Source organism: Cynocephalus volans, chromosome 5 (genome assembly GCF_027409185.1).
Source record: "Cynocephalus volans isolate mCynVol1 chromosome 5, mCynVol1.pri, whole genome shotgun sequence".
In the NCBI taxonomy this organism is placed as follows: domain Eukaryota; kingdom Metazoa; phylum Chordata; class Mammalia; order Dermoptera; family Cynocephalidae; genus Cynocephalus; species Cynocephalus volans.
Genome location: NC_084464.1, coordinates 15,619,054 through 15,640,120, shown reverse-complemented (window position 1 = coordinate 15,640,120; position 21,067 = coordinate 15,619,054). Strand labels below are relative to the sequence as shown.

Genomic DNA, 21,067 nt, shown 5'->3' with positions numbered 1-21,067 from the left:
GAGAGCGTGTGTGTGCACATGTGTGCATGCACGTGTGTGTACGGTACATGCGCACATGAGTGTGTGAGAGTTTGGGGCAGGATGGTATGAACTAGAAATTCACAGAAGAGAACTACCTTCACTACAAAGAAGAGAGTCCTTCATTAAGAACCCCTGCATGCTCCATGAACACGGGGACTCAGAAGATGACTCCAGACCAGAGCTGCTCTGCCCCCTCTCACCCAGGCCACTATTAGTTGCAGAGAGGAGGCAGAGGGGCCTTCAGAACTGGAGGAACCCACCGTGGCGATGAGGGCACGTGAAGAGAGGGGGCTGGAGAAATGGGCCTCAAGCCCCAGCAGAAATCTAGAAATGGGAAGGGTAAATTTCCCAATGGAGGAGAGGAAAAGGGGCTGAAGGTAGGGTGCTTTCCACACGTGCCCTCCTCTTGTAGGTTCTGTTTTTGCTCAAGGAGACCAAGGCCCTAGAATAACTAAAAAAAGTCAATGAATGATGTTTCATCCGGCCCAGAAATGAGTAAGGAATGACCAAGAAAGTCAGCATGCCCGAGGCAAGAAAAGGTGAAGTCACTGGCGCTGACATGCCTGGCAAGTGAGAGGCCAGATGTCTGGGCAGAGGAGGGAGAGGGGACAGTCCGCCACCCCAACCCTGAGTCACAGAGACACTCCTTAAGGCTGCATACTATGCCCCCTGGGTTCCTCTTGAGGCACCCTTGAGAAAAGAGTCCTCAAGTACTTTCAACAGCTGGAACATCTCTCATAAATGACGCAGCCTTGGAGCTCAGCCTGCCCCAAAGCAACAGATCGCACGCTCTGTGGTACGAGCCTCTGCAGTGGGTGAGAGCGGAGTAATTATAATCTGCAAATCCTGAAGACATTCACAACACCCCGATCTATATTTAATAATGGCAAAAAGCATTTGCATTAACAGCTATTAGGCAGTTCACTTGTGGAGGGAGGATCTTCCTCTCTCCTGCTTTGCAGCAATAAAGCATAATAAAAATATAAAAACAAGGCTTTGTGGATTCTAGAGTGATTTCCCATTAGGAGGTTCTCATTGCATCATAAATTATCAGATGGCAGCTGGGGAGGTTTGTATAAATCTTCAAATCCCAAAGTGAAATCAAGGGGATAAAATTCCAAGCACAGTAAGCCTGGACTCCCAAGGCTTCTAGAAGCTTCAGCGACAGGTATGGTGGAAGAAACACCATTCCTTTTGTGTATTTCAAATTCCCAATTTTGCTTTCTAAATATTGACACTTATTTTACTTCCTAAATAGTTCTCAGTCCTGCCTCCTCCTTCCCCCACTATTGTCATGTGTCTAGTTCAGGCCTTTCTCATCTCTGCCAAGGAGGGGTGTCCCAGCCCTCTGGCTGGTCTCCCACTTCCAGTGACAATCCCATCCAATGCATGTCCCCAAGGCTGCCAGCCCCCTGGATCACATCCTTCCCCAGCGATAACTCTCCCTCGCTCACAGGGCAAAGGTCTAATTCCTCAGGACATAAGGTCTTCCGTGTTGAGTTCCTCCAGCCTGTGTCTTCCAACACTCCCCTGACACATCCTTAACATTCTAGCGAGTCTGCAAAGCTTTGAATTGCCACACACAGCATTCAGATGCCCAAGTTGTCTCCTCTGCCAAAGATCCCTTCCTTGCTCTGGCTGTGTTCTAACGCCCTTTGCCTGAATGAATCACGCCCCTTCCTGTGTGGCCTCCCAGGTCTCTGCTCATATGACTGTGGCTGTGCTCACATGCGGTACCGCCCTCATCTGTTCCCAGGTGGCCCTCCCTTCCTAGACAGTGTCTTTGTAGTCCCTGCTGTCCCACTTCAGTTCCTGACCTGTATTTCTCAATTAACAAAACTGTATGTGTAAATGCAGATTACGTGTCGCGTACACTGCTCAAGTAGCTCCACGGCATGTCTGATATTGCCGTTATTTCACTGTCACATACTGTCACCTCCAGTCTAGAATTGAGTTCCTGAAGGAAATGAGCCTCTGAATTCCCCCATCACAGTGCTTGATGTATATTAATAAACTATTTACTCCTTCTAGAGTAGCTCAGGTGCCTACCTGGCTTCAAATCTTAGCACCACTATTTATTAGCTAGATGGTCGTGGAGAGGCTATTTAACCACCCTTTGCCTCAATTTTCTTTTGTCTAACACGGGAAGAATTATAATACCTATTGTAAAGGGTTGCTACGAGCATCAAATGGTAGGCAGGGTGATTACATAGCAGAACTCAATACATGAGAGACATCATTTCAGTGTATTTATTGGTGCAAATATACTGTGGGAAAGTCCTGCCTCTCAGCCTTTCACATACACCCATTCCCCAGCAGGCCCTCAGCCTTCTCCTTTGCCAGACACCTCTTACGTTCAGCTTGGTCTCCAGAGCTCTCCCGGGAGCATCCTTTGACAGCCTCCTCTGCTTCCAGCCCTGTGCCCCTGTTCTTCTGGAATTTCAAACCTTTCACCCAGGTGTTTGCATCAACCCATTAGGTGGGCTGCTAGACATGAATGGCAGTGCCCACACTAAACCATGGTTGGAGGGGGGTGTTGATTTTGTTTTTTATGGATTGCTGGGCCAGTCTCAGAGGGAAGCAATACTCTCTGAAATTGCAGTCTATGGACTGTCTCCACCAAGTTTTAGTTGAGTGATCCAGTTAGTCACTTAAATTCTCTGGAGCAGCTAATACCTACTTCATGTGTACAGAGAACTTGGCTAAGGTAGTAAAGCAGTTGCTTTTGGGGGATGGGAAAGTTCAAAATATTAAGGAATGAAAAATGTTAAGTAGCAACTGCATTTAATGTTAAGAGCCTGGAGGTTGAAATGGTGTCTGGTTAACTTTGCAAACACAAAGCATACGCCTATACCTGGGAACTTCAGAAGTCACAACCCTGTTCTTTCATGTGTTAAGTGTCTTGGGAGGAAAGCAGCACTTTCCTCCAGCTTTCCACTTACCTCTGCAAAAACAAAGGGCGCATCAAACTGGAAGCAGATGTGGCCGTGCTTGACGGCTTGGACAGAGGCGGGACCGCACCGGTACATGCCTGCATCACAGAGGGAGGCAGCGTGAGTGCAGCATCTCCTGTTCCGTGCAGACCCCAGCGGTTCTTGGCACCGAGGGTGGCTTGCTGGAGACCAGTGTTTCCAACTTCCTCCCTGACTTAGCTCAAGAGCTTCACATGGCTAGAGATAGCAGATGACCTACAAGGGTTTTGATAGAAACGCTTCCTCAAACCCAAACCTGAAGCCATGAAAAGAACAGGATGCAACGCTCTTCCTGCATGTATCCTCCTACAAACACATAGCCAGGAGTGCTCATGCTGAGCTGCTGGTTCGCAGTGTTTATCCCTTTCTCAACCAATATCTGAAGTGGTGGAAGTGTCAGTGTGTTGCTGTTGCGTTGCTCTTGTTATTTGTTTTGCTTTTTGCTTTTGTTTTTGGACATTATGGACATATGGCAGCTTTAAGTGGAGAACGGGGGCACTACCACACACATCGGCCAGGCCCAGCATGCATTTTGAGAGTCAGCAGGCCCACGTTTACCTTCCTGAAATTCTTAAAATTTTAACCACCTATCCAGAGTTAATAAGAGATTAGCTGCCATTAGTCACCTCTGAATTCTACTCATTACATATAATCCAGAACACAAGAAAGCGTAGCACTTTCTTCTTTAAAATCCAGTATTATCTTGGGATTCCATTATGAATATGTGCTGAATGTTTATACATACATGCATATACACCTATATCTCATATCAACACCTGAGGAAATAAACATAATGTCCACAGTCCATTGATTTTTTATATCATATTACAGAAAGATGGAGGTTTATCATGTGAGTTTTTGAAAATCTGGGGGAGGTCATAGCTGCACTGCTTAGCACAGTTGGAAAGTTAGAAGACAAATATCCACATACTGAAGTTTTAAAAGAAATCACAGAACATAAAAATAACAACAATTTAAAGGATGGTCTGTAATTAGTTTTTGAGTTCCCCATTTTCTCTACTGCCTTATATCTTATCACTGCATATCAGGGAAGGCTGAAGTATATTTTATAGCCTAGTAAAAATGCTTACACAGATATTTCTCTCCTGTCTTCAGAACTGCTTATCAAAGCAGGAGTGGATGAATTATACATGTTAAGTTGTATATTCTTTTTCTAAAAGTTGTAAAATAATCAGGATAAAGCTGACTATTGGAATTACACCTGATTGGCAGATCGTTAATACTGTACACGTGCCCAGAAAGCACACTTCTGATGTTGGTTCCCAGTGGGCATGGTTCCCGTCAAATGCAATCATGAAGCAAAATAAAGATCAGCAGTGAAGCAATCTCCCCAAGGGGTGATGCAGTTTTACCATCGCTGTTTTCCTGGGGGGTGCTGTCCACAGCTTGCCAGCCTCCAAATCCAACTGGAAGGTCAGGCCTTGTCATCCATGCTTCATTCCAGCAATGGTAGTTCCTTAGAAAACACAACCCAGCCAGGTTAAACGTCCCATCACATTCAGTGCTCCAAGAAATCAAAAAGTGATCCCCAATCCTGTGCATATTCTATCTACAGACTATTGAAATGAATTAAGCTAAATTTGGGGGCTCCCAGTGATATTCTGGGACTCCAGACTTGACTTTGCTAGGCAGATCCATTCTCCTTGACACCTTTTGGCAGCACTCACATGGCTGGACACTGCTCTCTTCCTGCTAAGATCAGCTTCAAGGTCACCCAGAGATATTTCAGTGTGTTAAACAGTTTTGATCTTAACCATTCTCTGCTACCTAATGAAACAGAATTTACCATGTGCTGAAGGGAGAGGGAAGAAAAGTTAACTGAAATCAAAATATTCATCTTTGAATTTCTTTTATATAGTTCCAATCTGCAACAAGCATATTTCTTTGCAACAATTAAGCAACAGATGCAAATGCTCCTTGACTTACAATGGGGTTACATCCCAATAAGTCCATCATAAGTTCAAAATATCATAAGTCAAAACTGCATTTAATACACCTAACCTGCCAAACATCATAGGTTAGCCTAGCCTACCTTAAACGTGCTCAGAACACTCACATTAGCTTATAATTGGGCAAAATCACCTAACACCATATCTATTTTACAATAAAGTGTTGAAAATCTCAGGAAATTTATTAATGCTCTGCTGAATGCATATTGCTTTTGCTCTGTTTTAAAGTTGAAAAATCATAAATTGAATCATCTTAAGACAAGGACATCCATACTTGTATTTATGGTCCTAGACTATTGCCACAGAAATTATAACATTAACTCCTGACTGTAATTCTGTGTGACTTGTGGCAAATTTCCAGTTGGTGTCTACAAGAAGAAAAGGCTATCAGGGTGTGGGTCTCTTTACTCTTTATCAAAGGTGGGCAACCCCTGAGCTAAGAGACACACAAAACTCCTCAGAACTTTGTGCATGACCCTTGAAGCAAGAGCATGGAATAGGATGTCACATGAATTTTATTGTTATGTCCTTGGAAAGACCTGAAATTACATGACAGTACAGAATCAAATGAGAGTACAGAATCAACATAGACCCCTCAGCACTATAGAAAATATTCATGTAGTAATAATGATTTAACAATGGGGTGAGGTAGTTACAGCAGTCTTTTTTTATAGCACAGATGAATTTCAGATCCAGCCAGCATCTGTTCTTTCCTAAATGTCCTTCAGTGTCAGTAATTTGTGCATGTTCCCATCTCTCTTTGAGTGCAGCACATCTCTGATTGGCTCAATTAAGAGATATTAATTTAACTAAGTACCCATGAAGAACTGGGCACCTTGCTAGATGCCAGAGATTCAAAGATGTTTAAGACATAGATTCTTGCCCATAAAGAGCCTCACAATCAAGGAGAGATGACAAACGTGTAAACCAATTATTAAAACATGTTATAGCTTTGCTTAATATATAGGTGAGGCTTAAATAAGATAAACATATAAAGTATTTAGAACAGGGCCTGGCATGGGATAAGTGCTCAGAAATTGTAACTCTCAGACTTCTAAAAATATTTCATTGAAGTGACACATACTAAAATAGAAGTTGTTTTGGGGTGCCATGGAGTCACAGTGGGGGAGTCTCAGGGTCTTAGCGAAGGCTTCTTAGCAGAAACGATATTTGAGCTGAGTCCTGGGAGATAAATGGGAGTTCAGCAGGTTGACAAAAGAAGTAAGAAAAATGTTGTAGAGGCATGAACTAGACACCATGGTCTGTTTGGTGAATTGCATGCTGTGCTAGAGGGTGGCGTGTTTGCACAGTTGTGCGCATGGGAGGAGAGTGAGAGTAGATGAGGGCGGGCAGGCAGTTCACCAAATTCACAAATACACTGACACTTCCCATATGCCAGGCACCATCCTGAAAGTTTTATGTATATTAACATATCTGATGTTCCTTGCACCGTATGAGAATGGTACCATTGTCGTTATCCCCAGTTTACAAAGGAGGAAGCTGAAGCACAGAAAGTTAAAGAACCTTGCCCAAGGTCACACAGCTCATTAGTGATAGACCTCCAGAGTCCATGCTCTAAGACACTGAGCTATGATATAAGTGAGGATATGACTGTGAGACCCTTTTATGCCAAATTAAATATGTGTGCTTTATTCCTAGACAATAAGAAGCTGTTGAAATAATTTAAGGAGAGTTAATTTTGCAAATCTGTGTTTGTAGAAGATGGGTGGAGGCCAGACTGGAGCCTGAGCTGAGTCTTCCCCCACTGCCCAGCCACTGCAATCTCTACAGTGGACCAAAGAGGCATTCACTACAGAGCTAGACACACTGCAGAGACAGAGAGGAGCCATGCAGAGGTAAAACCACAGGGGTTTGTGGTGATGTGAGGGAACATGGTGACATGAGGGACCTGGAAAAATTGAGGAAGACTTTTGCATCTCCAGAGAGTTTGATGGTTTGAATAAAGAGGAAGAAAAGGAGGCCTCATCAAACAACTACATGGACTGCCCAGGTGAGTGTGCACAAGACCTGAGTCACACTGTGCCTGGGGGACTAATGCAACTGCAGGGCCTGCGCACACCTGAGTGAGCACCGGAGTGGCTTGCAGTCCCCACTGAACCACTGTGTGGACTGCCCAGATGAGTGCACGCAGGACCTGAGCCATGCCTGGGGGACCGACACAGAAACAGGGCCTGCCCGCAAATGGGTGAGCACTGGAGTGGCTTGTGGGCCCCACTGAACCAACTCATGGACCTCCCAAGTGAGCACATGCAGGACTTGTGCACTGACCAAACAGTAGCCAAGGCAGCCCACCTCACACTCAACTGAATTGATAAAAGATGAGTCACCAGCAGAATCTAAAGAGGAGGAAGTCTTCCCCCTCATAACCCACTCCAGAGTGATAGAAGAATTATGTGTTCTACCAGATGACCAAACATCAGCATAAAAATACTAGAACTACAAATAAACAAGAAGATGTGACACTATCAAAGCATTATGGTAATTCTCAAGTACCAAACCCAACAGAGCAAGAAACCCTCAAGATGTTTGAAAAGGAATTCCAAGCACTGATTTTAAGAAAACCCCAAGAACAGAAGAACCAACTAGAGAACACAATGAAACAAGAAAATATATACAGGATATGAAGGAGAAAACTTACAAAGAGATTAATAACTTAAAAAAGAATGAAACAGATCTCCTGGAAATGAAGGATTCTCTCAATGAAATAAAAAACAGAATAGAAAGCTTGAGCAACAGACTAGAGCAAGCAGAAGAAAGAATCTCACAACTCAAAGATGGTCTATTTGAAATAACTCAAGCAGACAAGAAAAAGGAAAAAAGAATTTTTAAAAATGAAGAAAATTTAAGAGAGCAAGTAGACAACCTCAAGTGAACAAACATCCAAATCACTGGTGTTCCAGAAGGGATGAGAAAGGAAAAGGCATTGAAAACATACGCAAGGAAATAACAGAAAACTTCCCAGGTATAGTGAGAGATGCAGACCTTCAGATCCAGGAAGCCGAAAGATCCCCAAACAGATTCAATCCAAAAAGATCCTCTCCAAGACATGTGATAGTCAAAATGGCAAAACTCAGACATAAAGAGAGAATTCTAAAAGCAGCAAGAGAAAAGTGCCAAGTCTCTTATAAGGGAGCCCCCATCAGACTAACAACAGACTTCTCAGGCCAGAAGAAAATGGGATGATATATTCAAAAGACTAAATGAAAAAAATTTCAAGCCTATATCCAGCATGGTTATCCTTCAGAAATGAGGGAGAAAGTATATTTCCCTGACAAACAAAAATTAAAAGAGTTCACTAGCACACAACCAGCCCTGCTAGAAGTACTCAAAGGAGTACTGCATCCGGAATCTGAAAAATGATAATCAATATCATGGATTCACAAGAAATAGCAAAACCCACCATTGAAACTATAATGCAAATGAGAAAGAGAAAGAAGCTAAATCTTATCACCTCAAAAATGCAACTAGCATTGAATATGAAAAATAAAAGGGGAATAAAGGGACAAGTGATGTTTAAAACACTAAACAAAAAGCAATATAATGACAAGAGTAAAGCAGTATCTGTCAATAATAACCCTAAATGTAAATGGGTTAAACTTCTCATTCAAAAGACACAGACTGACTGATTGGATTAGAAAGCTAGACCCAACTATATGCTGTCTTCAAGAGATCCACCTCACCTATAAAGACAAACACAGACTAAAAGTGAAGGGATGGAAAAAGATACACCATGCAAATGGAAACTAAAAACAAGCAGGGGTAGCTATTCTTATATCAGATAAAATAGACTTCAAACCAAAAACCATAAAAAGAGTTAAAGAAGGTCATTATATAATGATAAAGGAATCTATCCAGTTAGAGGACAGAACAATTATAAATATGTATGCACCCAACAGTGGAGCACCTAGATATGCAAAGCAAACACTCTTAGACCTAAAAAAAGAGAGATAGACCCATATATAATGGTGACCTGAACATCCCTCTCTCAGTATTAGACAGATCTTTCAGGCAACAAATCAACAAAGAAACACAGGATTTAGACTACACTTTAGACCAATTAGACCTGGCAGACATCTACAGAACATTTCATCCAACCACTAGAGAATATACATTCTTTTCATCAGCACATGGAACATTCTCCAGGATAGACTACATACTAGGTCACAAATCAGGTCTTAGCAAATATGAAAAAAACTGAAATCATTTCAAGTATCTTTGCAGACTACAATGGATTAAAACTGGAAATCAATAACAAACAAAATTCTGGGAACTACTCAAGTGCATGGAAACTGAACAACAGACTCCTGAATGACCTATGGGTCCAAGAAGAAATTAAGCAGGAAATCATGAAATTTCTTAAAGCTAATGAAATTAAAGATACATCATACCAAAATCTATGGGATAGATACTGCAAAAGCAGTACTAAAAGGGAAGTTTATTGCAATAAATGCTTACATAAAAAAAATGGGATGTTTCCAAGTAAATGCCCTAACACTACACCTCAAAGAACTAGAAAAACAACAACAATCCAACACCAAAAGTAGTAGAAGGAAAGAAATAATCAAGATCAAGGCAGGACTAAATGAAATAGAGACCCCCAAAATAATACAAAGACCAATGAAACAAAAGGTTGGTTTTTTGAGAAGACAGATAAAATAGATAAACTATCAGCTAGGTTTAAAAAAAAGAAGAGAGAAGATCCAAATAACAAAAATCAGAAATGAAAAGGGAGATATTACAACCAATACCACAGAAATACAAAGAATCATTAGAGATTATTATAAACAACTGTTCACCAAAAAATATGAAAACCTGGGGGAAATGAATAAATTTCTGGACACATACAAACTACCAAGACTGAATCAAGAAGAAACAGAGAACCTGAACACACCAATAACAAGCAATGAGATTGAAGCAGTAATCAAAAATCTTCCAACAAAGAAAAGTCCAGGACCAGGCTTTACAGCTGAATTCTATCAGACCTTTAAAGAAGAAATAATACCACTTCTCTTCAAACTTTTCCAAAAAAATTGAAACAGAAGCCATTCTTCCAAACTCATTCTATGAGGCCAGCATCACCCTGATACCAAAACCAGATGAAGATACAAAAAAAAAAAAAAAAGAAGAAGACTAGAGGCCAATATCCTTGATGAACATAGATGCAAAACTCCTTAACAAAATAGTAGCAATCAGGTTACAGCAACACATCAAAAAATTATATACTATGATCAAGTGGGATTCATCCCATGGAAGCAAGGGTGGTTCAACATATGTCAGTCAATAAGTTTGATACACCACATCAACAAAACCAAGGACAATAAACCATATGATTATCACAACTGATGTAGAAAAGGCATTCGACAAAATTCAACATCACTTCATGATTAAGACTCTCAGCAAATTAGGTATAGAAGGAAATTATCTCAATTCAATAAAAGTCATTTATGACAAACCAATTACCAAAATCATCCTGAATGGGTAAAAGGAGAACACTTTTCCCTTACAACAGGAACAAGACAAGGATGCCCACTCTTACCACTCCTGTTTAACATAGTATTGGAAGTACTAGCCAGAGCAATTAGGAAAGAGAAAAAAATATAGGGCATCAAGATTGGAGAGGATGAGGTCAAACTGTCCTTGTCTGCTGATGACATGATCTTATATATGGAAAAACTTATAGACTCTAACAAAAAACTCCTACAGCTGATTAACAACTTCAATAATGTTGCAGCATACAAAACCAATACCCCCAAATCAATAGCATTTTAATACTCCAATAACAAACTAGCAGAAAATAGAATCAAGAAAGCAAGCTCACTTACAATAGTCATCAAAAAAATAAAATACCTAGGTAGCAATTTAACCAAGGAAGTGAAAGATCTCTACAATGAGGACTACAAACACTACTATAAAAAGTTAAACAAGACACAAAAAAGTGGAAAGACATACCATGCTCTTGGATGGGAAGAATTAACAGCATGAAAATGTCCATTCTACCCAAAGTGATCTACAGATTCAGTGCAGTACCCATCAAAATACCAATGACATTCTTCACAGAAATAGAAAAAGCAATCCAAACATTCATATGTAAAAGGAAAAGACCCTGAATAGCTAAAGCAACCCTAAGCAAAGAAAAATAAAACTGGAGGCATCATACTACCTGACTTCAAATTATATTACAAAGCTATTGTAACCAAAACAGCATGGTACTGGCATAAAAACAGACACTTGGACCAATGGAACAAAATAGAAAACCCAGGAATCAACCCACATACTTGCAGCCAACTGATCTTTGACAAAGGCAGCAAGAACATACATTGGGGAAAAGACTGCCTATTCAATAAATAGTGCTGGGAAAACTGAACATCCACAACAGAAAAATGAAACTGGACCTGTATCTCTCATCGTATTCCAAAATCAACTCAAAATGAATTAAAGACTTCAATATAAGACCTGAAACCACAAAATTACTAAAGGAAAATATAGCAGAAACACTCCAGGTAATAAGACTGGGCAAAGACTTTATGAATAAGACCCCAAAAGCACAAGCAACAAAAGAAAAAAGAAATAAATAGGGTTACATCAAGCTAAAAAGCTTCTGCACAGCAAAGGAAACAACAGAGTGGAAAGCCAACCTATGGAATGGGAGAAAATATTTGCAAACTATACATCCAACAAGGGGTTAATATCCAGAATATACAAAGAACTTAAGTACATACTAAAAAGACAAATAATGCAATTTAAAAATTGGCAAAGGAGCTGAATAGACATTTTTCAAAGGAAGACATACAAATGGCCACAGGTGCATGAAAAAATGCTCAACATCACTAGTCATCAGAGAAATGCAAATCAAAACCACATTGAGATATCATCTCACTCCAGGTAGACTGGCCATTATTAAAAAGACTGAGAATAACAATGCTGGCAAGGATGCAGAGAAAAGGGGAACTCTTCTACACTGTTAGTGGGACTGTAAATTAGCACAGCCATTACTACAGATAGACCTACCATATGATCCAGCAATTCTACTACTGGGTATATATCCAAAGGAATGGAAATCATCATGTCGAAGGGATACCTGCACTCCTATGTTCATTGCAGCTCTATTTACAATAGCCAAAATATGGAACCAACCTAAGTGTCCATCAATGAATGACTGGATAAATAAAATATGGTATATAGGCACAATGGAATACTACTCAGCCATGAAAAAGAATGAAATTCTGCTATTTGCAGCAACATGGAGTCTGGAGAAAATTAAGTTAAGTGAAGTAAGGCAGACAAAGAAACAGAAATGCCACATGTTCTCACTCATAACTGGCTGCTAGAAAGGAAGGTATGGGGGTGGGGGGGGGGGAAGAAGGAAGGAATGAAGGAAGGAAAGAAAGAAAAGACCTCAACAATACATTGAACTTTCAGAAAGAAAGAACAAACCTAAGGATGCTAGAGATGGGGGGAGAGAGGGAGGGGGTTTGGGAAGTGATAGGACGGGCAAAGGGCGTATAGAAATATCACGATTTATAAGAATGAATATGCTAATAATAAATTTTTAAACTCTTTTTAAAAAGAGGAAGAAAAGAAGGTTTGTGTTGGGTGTAGTGGGGAATGGGTGGGTGACCGTTCAGTTCTGGATATGATGAGTTTGAGAGGCTATGGGAAATCCAGAGGAAACCCGAGGCATTTTTGTACACACTCGTGACACTCTGGATTTGACAGGGAGGTGGTGGCTGGAGTCTTTAGGGGTCATGGAGGATGATCGGGCAAAAACCAATTGAGGGGTGAATGGGAAGGGGAGAGATGCAGTGTAGACTCCTCAGAGTGATCCAGGCTGTGAAGGTGAGAAGAAAAGTTAGGACTGTGGCTAGCACATAACGCAGTGCAGAGAAACTGGATGATTTTTAAGTTAGGAGAGACTGAGGCATGCTCCTGGAGGCAGAACCGGTGGAGCATGATTGGGTGTAAAAGGGACCCAAATACCAAGGATGCCAGAGGGTGAGGTCAAGTGCAGCACCCGGACAGGTGGGGAAGCCAGGCAGGTCTGCAGGGGGAGGGCATGCAGGTGTACCTCATTGGGGAAGGTGTGGAGGTCTATGAGCAGGAACATGAGGTCGGGTCCTACCTGAGAGCCTCTATCTTTGCTTGGAAGCTGGAAGGAAGGTTACTGTGCATATTAAACAACGACTCTGCTATCCTCCCTTCAGAGCAGCGAAGGTTGCCCCATCAGGCAGAGGGATCCAGAGAAAAACAGCAATAAAACATTCACAGTCCTGAAAGGACACCAGCCTGCTGCGTATACAGCCGTGGTACTTAGCGACCCTGGCTTTCAGTGCTGCACCTCTAGATTTATAGGCTCCAGAACAGCCTTATTGAAATTCAAATCTCCTTGGCAAGGTTAGCCTGGAACAAGATAAATATGCTTTGCACTTCAGATCTCAGGGAAAGACTTTTCTTGGAGGATAATAATTCTTTTCAAAGACCAGGATAGGGGAAAGGTTTCTTTCCTCTCACTATGACATCGAATTAGTTACTCGTGATCACTTCCAGTCTCACTTAGGACTGAGAGGCTGTCTGTGTACTTGGCGTGGGGAAGTTTCATAACAGGGCCAGGACCTTGCAGGCAGCAGGTGACGTAGAGAAGAAGCTGCAGCTCCCACAGGGCTGGGCACGGTCGGGGTGGAAAACCCAAACCTAGGTGCCCAGGTCACCATGAGCAGAAGGGGAGGCTGCTGCCTGCACAGTCTTGGGGATCTCTCTCATCATGTCACTCTCTCCACTCAAGATGGCCAGGGCAAATGCGTCCTGGGCCCGCCATGGCAGGGGGGTTCCTTTTGGCTGATATTACATTATTCTATGTATATGTGTTCTCCTTTGTTATATACCAAATTTCCTCATGGAAAGGGCTATTATTTACAGACTTTTTTTTGTTTTATTTTGCTTTTGTTCCTTTTTAAACATTTGTATAGCTTATTGAGAAATTCAATTGAAAGGGAAAAAAATTGTCTTTGTCCTTTACCCAGATATTTAGCATTTTGATGCAATTTGCACACATTTCTGAGGCTCTATGTTTCCATATGGTGTCATTTCTCTTTGGCCTGAAAACTTCCTTTAGCATTAAAAAGATTTTTTTTAATTGACAAATAATAATTGTACATATTTATGGTTTACAATGTAATGTTTTGATATATGTATATATACACACATATATGATGAAATGATTAAATCAAGCTAAGTAACATATCCATCACCTCACTTCCTAATCATTTTCTCGGGTGAGAATATTTGAAATTCACTCTCTTAGCAATTTAAAATATATAATACATTATCATTACTATATCACCATGCTGTGGAATAGATCTCATAAGCTTATTCCTCCTGTGTAGACATTTCTTAATTCCATTTACCAGCTCTCCAGGTTGGGAAACACATGCTGGTTCTTGAAATGCTACTTCTTATTTTAAAGCTTTTTAAAAATCTAGATCCCTAATATTCTCTGTTTTCATCTTGCAACTTCGTTATGCACGTGCAGAGTGCATGAATCCATGTTAGGGGCTCTGTCTGTCTTGTTCACCTCCATAACCCCGCACTGGAGCAGGGCCTGGCCCTGAGTGAATGATGAGGACATTTCCTGGCAAAGCAGGTGTTATTAAACCTTCGTTTGTTTTTAAGATTCACAGTTCTGTATTTTCTCAGATACTTCATTTCAAACCCGAGTTCCTACTATACAATCAAAATGCGCAGTGTCCCTTTAAAGTTAAAAAAATTATAAACCTCCAAAGTTGATCTCGTTTTCTTGTGCCTCTTTCTAAAGAAGCATCATAGAAATGAAAATAAAGGCCCTGTTTTATTGAGAGTTGTTTAATCAAAATGAAAACAACCTTTTTGGGGATAATAATGAAGTGACAAGTGAGGAACACATCTCTGCTCCACGTTGCTTCCTGTATGTTTCATGCAGTGGCAGCTAGCAGTCCTTAGATCTCGTTTCAAGGATGCTAATAATTCATCAGTATCAGTATAAAGGACCCAGAGGATTTTCACCAAAGACAGGACTTTACTAGAAAAACAACACTGTGCACTGCTGGGGGATCCTCCGTGGGACATCACAGCATTGGTTTACTTTATCCTTTGATTCTGCAAACCCATTTGATTCAAATTTGCACACAAGAAATAATCACACAGATACAAAGACAAGTACATAAGAATGTTCTCCCTAACATAATTTATAAGAAGAAAAAATTAGAAACAATCTAACTGTCCAATATATAATTATTTTGAAACACTAAATAGAATGCTATTCAGCCATAAAAATGCAGGTCTATATTTATTAGGCAGAAAACATGTCCATGGCATATTCGTTCTTAAAAATCACTCTACAAGACACCATGTACTGTGTATGTGTTCACTGTATATGTATAGATGTGCAGAAGGCAGAATTTTAAATGACTTCTAGTACCCTGGCCGTTATATAATTCTCTCCCTTGAGTAAGAGAGAAATCTATGAATAGAGTGGGATATCGCTCCCACTTTACATGGCAAGGAGAATCTTGCAGATGTAATTAAGGTTACTAATCTGTTGACTCAGTTAATTAAAAGGGAGGTTACCAGGGTGGGCCTGGCCTAATCAGGTCAGCCCTTTAAATCTAGAGGTCAGAGACAGAGCAAGTCAGGGATTTGAAGCAGCAGAAACAATCTCCTTCTGGCTAGGGAAGATGGAAGCGTCCATGACTGCTACAGCTGCAAGGAACTGAATTGTTCCAAGAGTCTGAATGAGCCTAGAAGAGGATCCTGAGCGTCAGGTGGAAAGCCAGTCACAGCCAACACTTTGATTGCAGGCATCTGTGACCCTGAGCCGAGGACCTAGTTGAACTGTGCCAGAACTCCTGACCCGCAGAAACTGATAGTAAGTTTGTGTTGTTTTGAGCCACTAAATTTGTGGTACTTTGCTATGTAGCAATAAAAAATGTATTCAGTACACAGAGAGATAGAGTAAAGAATGTTTAACAAAATGTGACAGATATTCTGAGTAGTTAGAAAGTGGGTGACTCTTACTTTTATACTATTTTTTGCAATGTTTGAAATTTTTAATAGCAAACGTATTATACATATATATATGTATATATTACATGTATAGGGAAATTTCCCCTCAAAATATTAAGAGGACTATTTTTACCAAATAAAGGTGGAACACAGTTCAAAATCTTCCCTGGTTCTAACAGCTGGCTTAGGTTGCATCCGGAGGTGCAGGAACCCATGGGACGGTAGAGAGTTGGACAGAGAATTCAACTGAGACCAACATGAGCTTTGGGGCTCTGTGTGTTACATGTTCAGAGAGAACAAAGTGGTTAATCTAAGCAAGGAGTCCTTTACTGACTTTAACTTAGCTAACTGCTTAAATACTCTACCACGTCATCACACTGACAATCTGTCCAGAAAGGTTTCAGGGAAAAAAGAGTCCTTAAAAGGGAAGAAAGAGATATGGGTCTGTAATTTTGTTTGTGCAGCTTTATTTGGGCTCAAGGGACAGCACAAATAAGATCGAGAGGAAGGCCTGGAGGAGATGTGTTGGACCAACTTCAAGTGTAAACCAAGTGTTTGTATTCTTTTACTGTAAAAGAATGGAAGAGTGGGGTGGAAGAAAGGCACGCACCTACCTTGCAAATTATTTGTGTATTTGTAGCAGGAGGGATAGCCCCACCTGTCTGGTTCTGCTGATACACTCCTAACACAAGCAATGATGCCAGTGACAAAATGACAGCACTCCTGGGATGATTAGACTCTGGCCATTCCCATGGCAGCAGGGGTGGGGTGGGGAGGGAGTTGTGAGAAAGAAATGGGAACATTTGGTAGACTCTGAGGCTTGTTTAATGAGACATTTCAAAGTGGAAATGAAAGCCCAAGCTGAGAAAAATCTTGTCAATTAGGAAATATAATGAAGCAAGATGACAGAAAGGAATTATTCAGAGGAAGAGAGGCATGGTGGAGGACTCTTTTATGGAGCTGGGAGCTGGGAGCACTATGCTACTTGCAGAATGCACTGTTCCTTGTTAGGGGTCATTGGACTGCTGAAACCAGGGAGGGGCGTTTGGATGCTCACTAGTGTCACGTCAGTCAAAGAGGTCCACTCAGGTGGAGAACAGGCCATTGCACCTGTCCCCTCTGAGGCTCAGCTGCTTCAGGTCCTCCAGTTGGGAGCTGCCTGAAGAAGCCCTGGGTAACCAGTGATGCTGTAAGGGAGATGCCTGGAGGGCGCTGGGGGCATCCCCACTCAGTTAAGGATGCTGTTGTAGAAATCAATTGCTACCGAGGAAAAAGAGAAGAAATGAAGATGTTTTTTATTGCTTGTCCTATGGAGATGAGGGATTCTACGATACTCATTGAGAAGTCGCAGTGTAGGCAGAGTCTGCCGTAGCAAAAGAGACACCGGTGGAGGGGGCTGCACATGGGGACGTGCTATAACTCCCAACCTGAAACTGAAGTGTGTTTATAACAGGAGTGATAGTCCAAATCATTAATGACTGCTCACACACAGATGTAAATCAATTGGATGTTGCAACCAATGAGTAAGCACACTGGCTTTAAATGCTGGTATGGTCTTACCAGGTCATATTGGCTAAATACCAGTCCAGATGTATTCAATTACGTATGCAGTAAAATAGTACATAACATGTTTCCATTTACAAAATCTTCTGGGAGTGTGTCCTTCCTTAGTCCTGAGAGTACAGCCTTTCCACTCTCTTCTTAAACTTCCAGGAACAGGTTTCTTGAATATTTATTAAGAGAATTTTACAGCAGCTTTATTAATAGCCATTTTTAGAAAATTAGGGAATGATCACCCAGGTTTCTTTTTTCTCCTCCGTTCATTGCTCGCTCTCCTCTGATAATCTGTTTTGTTTTCCCAATGTAGTTCCAGCAAATGGAAGACAGAGGATGAAACTAACTTTGGCAAAAACAAAACACGAACAACCCACAAACAAAGCAAAGCAAAACAAAACAAAATCAAAAACCAAAAATGCTCAGAAAGCAGATGCTACCCATCCATGCGGACAGTGGCCTTCCCTAGTTAGCAGAGGGCCTCTCTGAGCTCTGCTGGGTTCCCATTGCTGATTCTTTTTAAAAATGAGACCTCATACCATTTACTACTTTCTCTGGCATAGTGAATTAGGAATTGCTATTCTGACTGAAAAAGAAGAAAAGATTGGATTTTGAGAATATTTGTTTGTACAATTCTAACATATAATAAACTTTCTATGATAAATTCTGGCCAAATTTCTCCATAATTATTGAAAAGGTTTTTTCTTTTAAAAAAATCCAATCAACAGGCTCAGTAGGTACCAAAGTTACTGTTTTACATTATAAAGCAATTTATGAATATAATATTCTAAAGTTGATAGCTCTTATTTCTTATAAAGTTTTATAAAGTTTTCCTACAGGTCTTAATAATCATCAAAATAAATTAGATTACATTCAGTATAGCTTAGGTGGTGCATATTTTATTAGCTTCTAATTATCTGAAAGCTAGTAACCTTTGGATAATATTTATGATGACTCTCTCTTAGGCAGAATTTATAATTAACCAGAAAATGACATTTTCTTACTATGGAAGATAACTTAGTGTTTTCTATGTGGTTTATTAGATGGTCCACTTTCTTTCCCAGGCTGCCTAATTTCCTGGGTCTCTGACTTTTCACCCCCAAAATCCCTCTTTGGTCACCTTCAAGGGACACTTGAGTGGAACAGGAACTACAGGTAGGTAGTCTCTGGGGATATTCTAGCAGCAAGAGTAGCAGATAGGAATAGGAGGGGAACCTGGTGCAGTGATTTTCAAACTTCAAAGAACAATGCCCCTTTCTAGATTTTAAACAAATATTTTTTAACATCCCTTTATTATACTGAAATGAAATCCATAGATAGCTTTCTACACACAATTTCTAAATGACCAAATATAAGGCCCTATAATGTATAGCAGAAATGGAAAAATAAAATACATACAAAATATAATATGTATTTCAACAGATATATATCAAGAAGACTACACTAGATGCCAAAAATATCCCTACAAAATCTAAAACACCTGTGGGGTAGGGTAGACCCTCCCTACCCCCACAGCAATTCAAGCCACTTGGGTAGAGGTTAAGAGTGGACTCTGAGAAACACTTCCAGAATGGCAGCGTAAGGATCTCTGGAAATCTGCTTCTCCATAAAGCAATGAGAACACTAGCAAAAATGATCAAAATCAGCTTTTCCAGGACTCTGGAAATGGACCAAAGACTTGTAACAATCAGAGGCACATTTATTCAAGAAAACCAGATAAATCTCAGTAAGAATAGCAAGCTTTCTGAAGTTTTAACCTGCTTTATTCCCACCCCCCTCTCCATAGCTCCATGGAAGTCTTGAAAGCAAACAGCTACAGTAGCTATGAAAACTTACAGCCTAGAAACCGACAAAGGGGAAAAATTTGGTTTGGAACTCCCCAAAAGCTCCTTTCCCCCAAATTGTCACCATTTAGTCTGTCTGGAAGCTCTCTGAAAACTCCTTTCTCAGGGCTTGTTTTTATTTGAGCTGATTCAGAGCTCACTCTGTGCAAATAGTCTTATCCATAGGGTGTTTTAAAAAAATAATTAGAAGCAATTGTTTAACATCACAGCTGCCCAAATAGGTGATGCCTTTTGGGGCTAACAAAAGGCTACCCAAAAATCTTATAAAGAAGAATGAGATGTCCACAGGGGACGTTGCAAAACTCTAGTGTGTTTCTGAGAGTCTGGATGGCCATACACATGTGCTGGGCTGTAAGCATGCCCAAGAAAGCCCCTAGAAGTTTCTAATCTCTTATGTGTGGTTGACCTTGAGGCTCTGTTCAAGCAGGAAGTGAAAGTTACAGCCAAATTGTAAGCTTCCTGCTGAAATATTAAAGGTTTTCCCCAACATATACACAGAGCCTCTTGGCTAAGGCTGGGGAATTTATTGGCTCAAGGCATTTAAGGAAATCTCTGTCCAGTTGCTATCTGACCACTAAGCTAACTCAGCATAAACTTTGGTGGCCATATATGAAAAAGAATACAGACTTTACAGAATTAGTCCAGGAAAGTAATCAAATAAACAAACAGAAGCCACAGCAACAACAACTAGAAGAAACATCAACAGACTCTAGAGAACAGAATATCTGATTTTTAAGAGTTGTCACATTATATTATGTAAAATGTTCAGTTTTTGACAAAAATTGTAAGACATAGAAAGAAAAAGTATAGCCCATACACAGAACCCCCCCCCAAAGCCCCCCAAACAGCCAAGAGAAATTGTCACTAAGGACACCAAGACATTGAACTTACTAGACAAAAAATTTAAATCATCTTTTATGAACATGTTCAAAGAACCAAGGGAAACCATGAGAATGATGTCTCACCAAATAGAGAAAATCAGTGAAATGACAGAAATTATGAAAAAGAACGAACTAGAAATTCCAGAGCTGATATGTACAATAACTAAAATAAAATAATCACTAGAGGGTTTTAACAGTACATGTGAACAGGCAGAAAGAAGAGAGAATCAGTGGTCTTGAAGATAAGCCAACTGAAATGATCAAGTTGGAATAACAGAGGGGAAAATATGCATAAAAATGAACAAATTCCCAGGGACACATGAGATATATCAAGTATACCAACATACTAATAATGGGAGTCACAGAAGGAGAGGAAAAGGAAAGTGGGAGAAAGAATATTTGAAGAAATAATAGAACAAAACTTTCCAAATTAGAGTAAAGACAATATTGTATACATTGAAGAAGTTCAAAAACTCCAAGTAGGATAAACTCAAAGAAATCAGTACCTAGACATATCATGGCCAAATTGTCAAATGCTGACGATAAAGAGACAGTCTTTACGACTGCATGAGAAAAGTGATTCATTTTGTACAAAGGATCATTAATAAGATGATTTTGGTCTTCTCATTATCTTCTGCTTCTATCTCTACTTCAAACTGTATATAAAAGTTAACTCAAAATGGATCTGACACCTAGATGTACAGTCTAAAACTGTAAAACTTTTAGGAAAAAAGAAAAAAAAATCATTGTGACTTTGGTAATAGTTTCTT

The 21,067-nt window shown here is 40.4% G+C and overlaps 1 protein-coding gene across 1 annotated transcript in view; it reads right to left on the bottom strand.

The window, feature by feature from the left end:
• Positions 1 to 21,067, bottom strand: part of F13A1 (coagulation factor XIII A chain) — a 165,180-nt gene that overhangs the window by 38,063 nt on the left and 106,050 nt on the right. The window contains exons 8-9 of the mRNA XM_063097934.1: positions 4,367 to 4,470; positions 2,964 to 3,052 (exon numbers count right to left, since the gene is read on the bottom strand). Of these exons, the coding sequence (XP_062954004.1) occupies positions 2,964 to 3,052; positions 4,367 to 4,470 (193 nt within the window). The remainder of the gene's footprint in view (positions 1 to 2,963; positions 3,053 to 4,366; positions 4,471 to 21,067) is intronic.